General features: G+C 46.3%; 1 protein-coding gene across 2 annotated transcripts in view; it reads right to left on the bottom strand.

Moving 5' to 3' along the window:
* Positions 1 to 366: 366 nt before the first annotated feature.
* The window catches only part of FAM180B (family with sequence similarity 180 member B), a 404,198-nt gene continuing 393,951 nt past the window's right edge, over positions 367 to 10,613 (bottom strand). Inside the window, exons 2-5 of one of the 2 annotated variants that reach the window (XM_032776076.2) lie at positions 7,596 to 7,766; positions 7,061 to 7,172; positions 4,772 to 4,851; positions 367 to 1,569 (exon numbers count right to left, since the gene is read on the bottom strand). In XM_032776076.2, coding sequence (XP_032631967.1) covers positions 1,126 to 1,569; positions 4,772 to 4,851; positions 7,061 to 7,148 — 612 coding nt within the window. In that variant the 5' untranslated portion in view covers positions 7,149 to 7,172; positions 7,596 to 7,766 and the 3' untranslated portion in view covers positions 367 to 1,125. Of the gene's footprint in view, positions 1,570 to 4,771; positions 4,852 to 7,060; positions 7,270 to 7,595; positions 7,767 to 10,613 lie in introns of both variants that reach the window. The other variant, XM_075065345.1, reaches the window with a different exon arrangement.

Genomic DNA, 10,613 nt, shown 5'->3' with positions numbered 1-10,613 from the left:
TCTGTCAGATAATGAGAGAGAAAAATATAAACTAGGTTCAAAGTTAATTGTTGCTGTTGGGAATGTCATTTTCTGCATGCATTTCTGAAAGTGGCTCCTCTGTGGAAGTTGTGAGTCTAGTAAAACTGTGTGGGGAGTATGACCCTAACCATCAAAGCGCAGGCTGTAGAGGCTCAGGATTAGTGCATCTACAGTGTAAATGGGAGGGCCAGCACAAACGAAGAAACCAATACCAAATAAAACTCACCTGGACTAACTGAATTTATGTCGCTAATACCATGCTGCAGGGAGTATGACAAAGAAGCATCATTGAGCTCTACATTGATTAAATTCCTGATTATAAAAATCATGATTGCACATATACAGTACTGTTCCAATTACTTCATTTGTAAAGTACCACAGATGTAGAAGAAGACTCTCTAGAAGAGGTAAAATCTGCTGAACAAATAACTGGATCCCTGCCCTCAAAAGTTTAATAGATGAGAGACAAGCAAATACCCATTCTGTACTAATACAAAGTGGGGAATGATATCTATACCAGAAGGGTTCATGGAATTCAGTACATTTGCAGGAGTTTTTCGAAGGAAATGGGTGCATATTACTTGGGAAACTGTTCCAGGCACCTGGTATGGGATGACAGATAAAATGAGTCAGAACTTAATATGAATCACCACAGAGTGTAGCCACCTGTAAAGTGGAACACAGCAACTGTATGAACAGCATAGCTATGCTGTACAGTGAGTTACTGTAGTAAGGGGAAAATACTGTATCCAACTGGGAATTTAGGGAGGCAAAATGGAATTACCTGAGATGGAATTCAGCCATTACAGGCTAATATCTGGAAAAAGTGCTGTGACATCTCTAATGGCCATCAGTGATCAAGGCAGAAGTGCATCTCAGAAGTGTGTTTTCTATGGAGATCCTAGGGAGACATCCCAGGCCTTGTTTCACATTTAAAGATGGGACAGTAGCTGGTTGGATAAATGCCTGGAATGTTGCCAGTATAATACAGAAAGCAAAAGAGGAAGAATGGTGGCACTTTTGCACAGTAACCAGCATAATCTGGGATAACTGGCAGCATTCAGAATAACAAGAATGCAATTGAATCTCATCATGTCAGTCTCCTTACTCAGTGCCTCTCTTCATCATGGCCAGGTTGGAATGATATGACTTTTTCAGTGAGGTTAAATAAAAAGGCTTCTCCTTCCAGGGCCAGGAAGCCAGGAGAGTGAAATTTGCAGGGCAGAATCCCTTGCAGAGATCATGGAGGATTTCATCAACTAGTTGAGAAAAGAAACTGATCCAGAGATTTTTGTCCAGGCCCTGAATGGAGCGAATCTGATATGCGCAGTAAACGCTGGTGAAGAGAAGCTGATCGAATTCTACTGGACTCAGAGGGGCATCTGCCTGTGAAAGATGTTTCAGCTGCTCCTTGATCCCTTCTGATGTCTTGGGAACCTGGTGCTGGAAGATCTGGAGAAATCGCTTTGCTGAGCGCAGAGAGGCCAGTTCCTCATCCTGCAGCCTGATTGTCTCGTTAGCCTCAATCTCCAGTCCTTCCCAGAGCAACTGAAAGAGAAGGGCAGTATGAGAGCAGGAAGTCTAGGGCCAACCACTGTCCTGTAGCTGTGGGTCCCCTGCAGAGATTATGAAGAGATCTGTCACCCCTAACAAATCCAGGATTGTACAAATGAAGTCAGGGTAGGGGGATGTGTAGGGTATGCAATACAATATGCAAATACGATTGCTAAAGGTAAAACCATGTACATTTGAACAAACAAATGAGATTTTGTTTTCAGGCTCCTGCATGTCTGCCTCCCACCCTATCCTTGACTTCCCCACCCAGTTCTTCTCATCTGCCCTATTCTTCCTTTCTAACAGGACCGGCTCCAGGCATCACTGAAGGAAGCAGGTGCCTGGGGCAGCCAATAGAAAGGGGCAGCAGTCCTTCTGTTGATGGGGCGGCACGTCCGGGTCTTCGGTGGCAGGTCCTTCACTCTCTCTCTTCCTCTTCGGCGGCACTTTGGCAGCAGCTCAATTGGGTTTATCTTTTTTTTTTTTTCCCTTCGCCACTTGGGGCGGCAAAAAAGCTGGAGCCAGCCCTGCTTTCTAATCCCGTAGTTTCCCTGCCTCCTATGGTGCTCTTCTCTTGCCTCCCCTTCCCACATTCCCCTGCACCCAACAACATCTCTGTGCAGCCTGTATATGTTAGACTTCTTCTTGATCTCCCTTCTGGGCTTCTACATTATCCTCTTTATCCCTCTTCTTCATCCCTCACTTCATTTCCTCCTCAGAGCAGCCTGCCTGAACATATTAGCCAATGGAAGCCTGGCTTCCAAACCATTCAAAATAAGGAAAAAGGGTGGCTAATTTTATTATGGGGGGAGAAGGGGAATCACAGAGAAGTTATTGCTAAGAGCCTAAGCAGCTTAAAACCAGCCCCTAAAATCCTGAGTTGGGGTAGTATCACAAGGGCTGGCAATGCTTTAGCCCTATCTGACGTCTTTGGGCAGCACCTCCTCTTCCCTCCGAGGGCCAGCTCCCCTCCTTCCTTCTCTAACTTGCTCCCTGACGTTCCCTGTTTCTGTCTCTTGCATGGCACTTCTGTGTTCGTCAGCGACGCAGACAGGTTTTTTCATATAGGGGAGCAAGAGGGGGAAAAAAACGCAACTGTGACTAATGCTTTAATGAGTTTTGTAGCTACTAAATTTGTCCGCTGCTAATGAGCTTCTGTTCTAAACTCAGAGTTTCATTTGTCAATGCAATCCCTACATTTGGGGGTGGGAGATGGATGCCTCTCCTTAAGCTTCCAGTTTCTCTGTTCCATGTATCCTCCTCCTCTCCACCTTGTATCTCCTCCACTTTGTATCTGGCCTTTCCCCTTAGCTTCGGGGAAGCCAAGCAGCATCTGCTGCTTTCTCCTATGTCCTGCGCAGCAGGCACAGCTGTTAACTCCTGGATGTTCTTTATATTGTAGCTGTGTCCTCTCTCCCTGGGCAGAGGTGGAGTTCAGATCTCCCTGCCTTTCCCTCATCCTAGGGAGAACAGCAGGGCAGGGTGCATCACGCTGGTCTGTGGCCCTTCCCTGCCCTGGGAGGGAGCGGGACCAGCTCTGTCCCTGTGACTGGGGGAAAAGTGACACCAGAACATGCTGCTTTGGGCAGGGGACAGAGTCGAGGCCTCTGCCTACCTTGCAGCTCCACCCGCAGGCTGTCCCGCCGGGAAAGGCCAGAATTCCTGCCCCCATCACCCTGCCCACAACAGGATGCCTTCCTCTGGTGCATCCCCCTGGCTCCCCGCTCCCGGACGACTTCCCCGAGGGATGGGGTGGGGGGGGGGGTTCAACCCTGTCATGAGGAAGGAGGAGCAATGGATGCTAAAGTCAGAGACAGAACAATTCTAGCAGGGGAGGTGTTGTCTCTGTGGGAGGGAGCCCAGCCCTGCACACGGGGGAGGGCAGTATGTGGGGGAGCTGCATGACCCACACACAGGGTGGGGGCAGGGGCTCTGGGAGCTGCATGGCCCCATCCCCATGATTTCTCCTTACACACTCAGCCTGTCCTCTCTGGAACAGGCAGCACAGGGCGAAGAGCTCTGATCCAAGCTGTGTCCTCGCTGCTGGATCCTCGCTGCCCTGTACCCCGACTCCTGGTGGAAAGTCTGCACTTCACTACAGTGTTGCCCAGAGCAGGCCAGCCCCAAGGTTGGTGACCGCCCTTTGGGACAATCATCGCTGGAAATATGGTTCTGCTCACAGCAGCTCTGTGAGCCGTTACTCTCCCTGCATGCTGCCCCGGCACAGACTCCACCCGGCCTCCGTCCAAAGTGCGCAGTGATTTTATCCATCTGTCCACCATCAGCCCAAAGGTGCTACCGTATGGGACATGTTGTGATGACTGGAGGCTTTGCTTTTGTGTACACCTTATTAGAGAGACAAGGAGGGTGAGGTAACATCTTTTATTGAGCCAACTTCTGCTGGGGAGAGGAGCCTGAAGAAGAGCTGTGTGTGTATTAAAAGGTGTTATCTCACCCCCGCTTGTCTCTGTAATATCCTGGGTCCAACACTTGCTTCAGCAACATGGGGTATCCCCTATTGTCCCATCAGGAAGTTCAAGGACTGTGCTGACCAGGAAGCCAGGTAAGTCTACCCCTTAACCCCAGCACCAAGCTGGCTACCTTCTGTCCTTGCTCAGTGGGCTCCTTCCTATTTGCTTTCTCTCAGTTCATTTGAAAAAGCATTCCTACTGCAGTATGGCCTGTCCCATTCACTTATTACTCCCCTGCTCACCCCTCTAAAAGTGCCATAATTAAACCTTCCTTCCTCAGAGTATAAGCCAACCACCAACTGACAGGGCTTAAGGAAAGTTATTACATAATTATCCATTGTGGGGTTTCCTCTGAAGCATTTGGTGCTGGCTACCAACAGAGACGGGATGCTGGACTAGTTAGACCTCACTTGTGGGGTGACCAGACTGCAAGTGTGAAAAATCGGGATGGGGGTGGGGGGAGTAATAGGAGCCTATATAAGAACAAGAGCCAAAAAACGGGACATCTGGTCACCCTACTCACTGGTCTCATTCAATGGCAGTGACTTTGCTGAGATGTTTACTAAGGCATCTTCTAGAGTCTCCTGAAATAGAAAAACAATGAGAACTAGCGGAACATTTGAGTGTTTAAAGGTAGATTGGGCAAGATCCCCCACCCCTAGTCCTCACAGGATCTCACACACACTCATCCTTTCCCACGGGCCCCACAACATAACCCAAATAACCTCTAGCATGACGTTGGCATCCTCCAGCTTGTTATGAAACACATTCACATCAGCATGGTCCTCCGTGTGAAGTTGCCCATCTGGAAAACATTAAACGGCCACAGAGCTTCAGAGAGCAACAGCTTAGCACATCCTCCCTATTGTCTCTCACTAATCATGTCTGTCTATCTATCTTTGATATTGCTGAGGTGCCTATGCCTCTGGTATCTAAGGGTATAAATATACAGCAGCTGAGAGGTGTAATTCTCAGCATGTGTAGACATACAGCTGATAGTTCTCCGAGCTAGTGCTTAAAAATAGCAGTGTGGCTACAGCAGCTCAGGCTAGCCATCCCTGATACTGCCAGAGCCACACTGCTAGTTTTAGACACTAGCTTGAACAAAGCTAATGTGTATGTCTAACCACCCTGGGAATCACACCTCCCAGCTGCTTTGTAGGTGTACCTTAAGTGCCAAAGAGTCTAACCATTGGATTTGGGGGAGCAGAATTGGGGTTTTATCAGGGAGATAGAGCAAGTTCAAGAAAGTGAAGGGAGGGTTTCAGGACATTGACCCCTTACTCCCAGCCAGTATCATTCTGGAGCTGGGATGTTAGGGAGCAAAAGTATCTGCTTTGGTAAGCCTGTGGGAAAACCCTCCGTGCTGGGATTTGTATCTGTCCCATTTGGTCTGAGAAGGATTCTGAACTGATCTCCTTCAGTGACTGTTTTGTAGCATCAGCTTCCAGGAATTCATATTGTGCAGGAAAATGATTAACCATTAGGACACCAGCTAATTCCTGGGTGGATGTCACCTGGGGCCTTCGCTCATTTCAAGGGGATTTAAGCTAAGGGAGGTGAACACTGCATCAGGGAGGGAGAGTTTCTGACCACTGAAAGGTAGCACTAACCTAGGATTCTGAGGCACTACCCTCCCTCTTCTCTTGGACTGTGTGCTAATGGATACTAGCTCCCCTTCTACCAGTTCCAGACTCCTTCAGGCCAGGGAGGAGGAAGCAGGGTCATGTTGGGTGGGCCAGAATTGGAAGACAACTAGCATGGAACACAGAATTTCTCTGTGCAGAAAAGCGGTGCTGGCAGCAGGGGAAGAGGGAATGGAAGGCTGGCTCCCTTTTTGGGGTGAGGGAGGGAGGGAATCTTCTGGTCCTCATGTGAGGAGGGAGAAGACAGAGCTGATGTTGGGTAAACTAGCCATACGTACTCAGTATATCTTTCTATGGGATCCCAAGTGTTAAAATTAGCAGGTGCACATAATAAACAGAAATGTGATTTAATCTTTTAGTTGTATGGTGTTGCTACCAAAACCAGCTTCCAACTTTCCATTCTCGAGGAAAGCTCCCCTTGGGGATGGTACGAGCTGTTCAGAGATGGATACTGCTTTCCCTTCTGCCTCAGGGAAGGTTCATTTCTCTACACAGCTGCAGACTCCCTGATCAAAGCCAGATGTGCTTTCAGAATGTTAGCTGGGGTTCAAGATGCTGTTTCCATCTCCTCAATGCACATTTCAGCAAGGCTTATGGCTCAGGTAAAGATACTGCATCCTCTGAGAGCTGCTTTTCTAGATTTCTCCTAGTGATTACCTGATTCCCATTTCACCTTCTGCCTATTCTGACCACAGCTAAGTGCACAGATCTCTACAGTGGGGATTTCAGTGAACAAACAGGGTTTCAATGAACGAACAGAATAACCCCCAAACCACTCTTACTAATATTTAAAAAATATATTCCAGTGTCAGTGTAGAAGGTAGAGTAAAACATACATAAACAAAACATAACAAGAAATGTATGAAAATAATTGGCCCAACAGAAGCTGTTCTCACAGCCTTGTAAAGGCACCTGGAAAAGTTTTCTTCAGCAGGGGCCAAAGGAGTCTCTCCTCCTGCCTCCAAGTGGTCTGCCTCACACTAACAGGCAGTGGGTTTCTCACCCAGGGGACATCTGGGTATTTCATAGGAAATAATTCAGCAGGTGATCCTCTGATTTTGAAGGATGTAGTGTCAACAAAGACCGTAAGGGCATAAAAGGCATTTGGGGGGACAAATAAGTAGTATATATCAGGAGTAGAGCACTCTTAACTTCTCTGGAAACAAACTCTTCCATCCCTCTCCCCTCAGTCAGGACAGAGTCCAGCATAGAGGACAATTCAGTTGCTTTCTATCACAGAAAGTTGTTTTTGTCAGTACAGGCAGCCCACCGGCCTGTTTGGGGAATTAGGTAAAACCCAGCACCAGTGGAACTGCACAAACATTTGTTTTGCAGAGCAGCCTCCTTCCTTGCAGGTGCACCTCCTACCTGTCTGTTTCCAGGATCCAGCAAACACACAGAGGACCAGTGCTGTCCACAGCCAGGCTCTGAGTTGCAGCTGGAGCAGGAGTGCCATGCCAGGTAAGAGTCCTCACCGGTTCTGTAGATAAATGTCTTGGGTGAAGCGAGAACTGTTTACTGTGGCGTCTCTCCTCTCTTTCTCTGATCACAGCAGCCTCTGCTGGAATGGATCCTCCCTCTCTCTGACTCCAGTCCTGGGAAGGGCCTGTTGAATTCTCTGTTCCCAAAGGGTATTTTCCATTGCAATCTGGAAACTTAAAAGACTTTGCTGTTTGGTTTTTGGCAGAATTCTTAAAGCCTCTTTTCCAAATTCTGATTTTTCCACCTAACTATTTTAATGGGAAATTTCTAATTCCAAGGGATTTTCCATTTAAACACATGTGACAAACTGGAGTTTAATCTAATTTCCCTGTAGAGTGTGGATACCAACCCTCTCCTCCCTCCCCCACCCCTCCCATGCTTCTCCTAAGCTCCTTGGCTTTCTTTTAAATTTTCCATTTACTGAGTTTGGAATTTTCAAAACAATCTTGAAATGTCACAGCACGATGGGGCTGGCAGTCTGTATAGGCTCCACAGCAGGACAACAGCATCCAAGATATACAGGCTGACAAAGGAAAGGTCATTCTTTCTTTCCAGTAGAAACACTCATGGAGGGAAAGTTTAGTACAATGATCTGTCAGACAACAAAGACAAAAGCCAATCAGCCTTCAGCTAACTCACTGCCCACTTGTGTGACTGACTTCTGCATCACAATAAACAAAACCAGCCTTCAGTTTTGTATTATTTATACAAAATCCCACCTAGATCCCTCCCCAGCTATTACCAGGTCTCTACCCCTGTGCACCCCTGACAGCCCCTTTCCTCATTTACAGTCCCACTCAGGCTAAGGCTATGTGGCCTCTGGAAAAAAAATAAACCCTCTCTCCTCTAGATTAGGAAGACAGGAAGTAGAACTTTCTTAGCAGGAAGATGGAGGATTCCACTCTGCTGTAGATGCTGCCATCAGAATCAGTTAGACTTTTGTTCTGAGGCTCAGAGCTAATGCTCTGGCTGATGGTTTGGGTCTGAGCATGTAGCACAGGGCCTTATGCATGGCCCTAGGGCTGCCACTGGGAATGAATGTGGTTACATTTAGCTACAAAGGTAGATACCACTCAATGGAAAAGGTATTTGTGATCCACAGAAAATCCAGTGGCTTAGGAATTGGGACGCTCAGAATCTCTCTCCTGAGGGAACTGTTTTGGATTTCTGAAGTCAGGCTATTCTTCCTCACTTGCTTCAGCTCCAATTACTCCTCATTAAACCCTTTAATCTATGATGGGATCTCTCAACCTTTTTTGGAGAGTGAACATTGTAGTAGAGATTGTCTTGTGCACACCTTCTCTTTGCCATTACATCTTCTGCTTGCAATAACTACAGCAGTTGCTGGCATACAAAATTATATTATGAAAATATTTAGGTGATTTTAATGCAATTTAGCACTAGGGGGGAAGTTGGCAGTATGTGACCAGGTAGTTCCCTGTGGAGCACCAGCAAATTCTCCATGTATCGGTTTGAGAACCACTGCTGCAGGAGGGTATTTAGTTATAGTTTATATTTTTTCTTTGTTGATTTCAAGACAGAAGCTCAGGTAAAGCTAAAAGTGTTCTCTGGCTGCTCCTCTTCTGCACATCTGTAAATTAGAGTTGACCAGATCACTGCACTGGGACTTGCTCTGCTAATTCATGCTAGAATGTGTCAGGGTCAGTAGCGATCCCAAAGCATTTCAAAGTTAGTTGTTGTGAAGAAAGTTGGTCTGTTCCTCCAGTGGGATCTACCAGTGTCTACTAGGGCTTTGAAGACACTTGAGCCCTGGACAACTTTGGGTTCATGCTCACCAGTGGAGAAAAAATGTACATTTCCCACAGAACTTGAAATATTTCAAGGTAATGCAAAACCATCTCTCACTGGTCCAACCAGCATTAGGTCATGACTCTTCTCCCTTATTGTTACATAGTTCCCCTTCCAGCTCCACCAGCACCTTAGCCTCTAGTCTGAGTAGCACTAAGTGAGGCCTTGTAGGCCACATATAGTATGGATGAGTGAGTAGGCTGCAGCTACAAGCATGGCTTTACACAGTTATAAACCCCCAGCTTTCTCTCACCAGAAGGGATTTGGCTGCAGTCATAACACTAGTTTCCTCAGTAAATACTCTGGAGAGTCAAGAGCTTTTCCTTAAGCCAAGTGCTGTGCTCTGACTCTATTAGGATAGCTGTTTGGACTCTACCACCGTCCTTTTGCAGTTCTAGCATTATGTCTTAGCTTGGCAGGACCCTTCACTTCTTATTCATTTCACTCAAGCTCCCCACTCCCACTTACGCAAAAATTTTCCTTCTGTTTCACTGACCACCCCTCATTTTTCTGGCTTATCACAGTAGCCTTTTGATAATGTTACATGTACTATTATTCACGGTACTATGCTCCAAGCAACTCTGTGGAGTTGCAGCAGGGAGCGTGCTTTGTGAAGTGCTATCTGCAATAATGGATAAATTGCCGAAAACTACTACTTACAGCACAATACATGCTGTCCCACAGCTTTCTATATTCCCACCATACAACAGCACTGGACGTGTTTTATATGTTATGTTTCTAGCTGTGGCCACAAGAATATTTTCTACCTAATTAGCTCAGATGGTGGGATGCATAGGCTCAAAGCGAAGCTGGGAATTGTATAAAACCTAGAAAGCCTGTTGACTGCTCTGACTACTGCTTCCCTCTCACAAGAGAAGTCATAACTTTTCATGACTATGCTGAAGACAACTGTCCTTCACTAGAAAAGGCAGCTCTAAGTCAAGTCCCAAACACAAGGATTTGCAGCAGCCTAAAGAAAGCCAAAACAAAACCAATGCTCGTGAGCACAGAGTGGGGAAGAAAGCATATCCTCCCTCTACATATTTTACCTCCAGGCTTTTATTTCATAGATTCTGAGGCCAGAAGGGACAGTCACGTTTATGATCATCTAGTCAGACCTCCTGAATAACTCAGACCATAGAACTTCCCTGAAGTAATTCCTGTTTGAACTAGAGCGTATCTTTTAGAAAAACATCCAATCTTGATTTAAAAATTGCCAGTGGTGGGAATCCACCACAACCTTTGGAAATTGTTCCAATGGATAATTATCATCACTGTTAAAAATTTGCACCTTGTTTCCAGTCTAAATTTGTCAAGCTTCAACTTTCAAATGTTAAATTGAAGAGCCCGTTATTGTATTTTGTTCCTCACATAGGTACCTATAGACTGTAATTAAGTTATCCTTTAACCTTCTCTTCCTTAGGCTAAACAGATTGAGCTCGAGTCTGTGGCCACGTCTACACTATGGGATAATAACGAATTAGCTAAAATCGGTTTTATAAAACTGATATTATAAATTTGATTTCATGCAGCCACACTAGGCACAGTAATTCGGCGTTGTGCGTCCATGGTCCGAGGCTAACGTCGATTTCTGAAGCGTTGCATTGTGGGTAGCTCTTCCGTAGCTATC

This window comes from Chelonoidis abingdonii, chromosome 4 (assembly GCF_003597395.2).
Source record: "Chelonoidis abingdonii isolate Lonesome George chromosome 4, CheloAbing_2.0, whole genome shotgun sequence".
Taxonomy (NCBI): domain Eukaryota; kingdom Metazoa; phylum Chordata; order Testudines; family Testudinidae; genus Chelonoidis; species Chelonoidis abingdonii.
The sequence above is the reverse complement of the archived record's forward strand: the minus strand, read 5'-3'. Positions and strand labels throughout refer to the sequence as shown.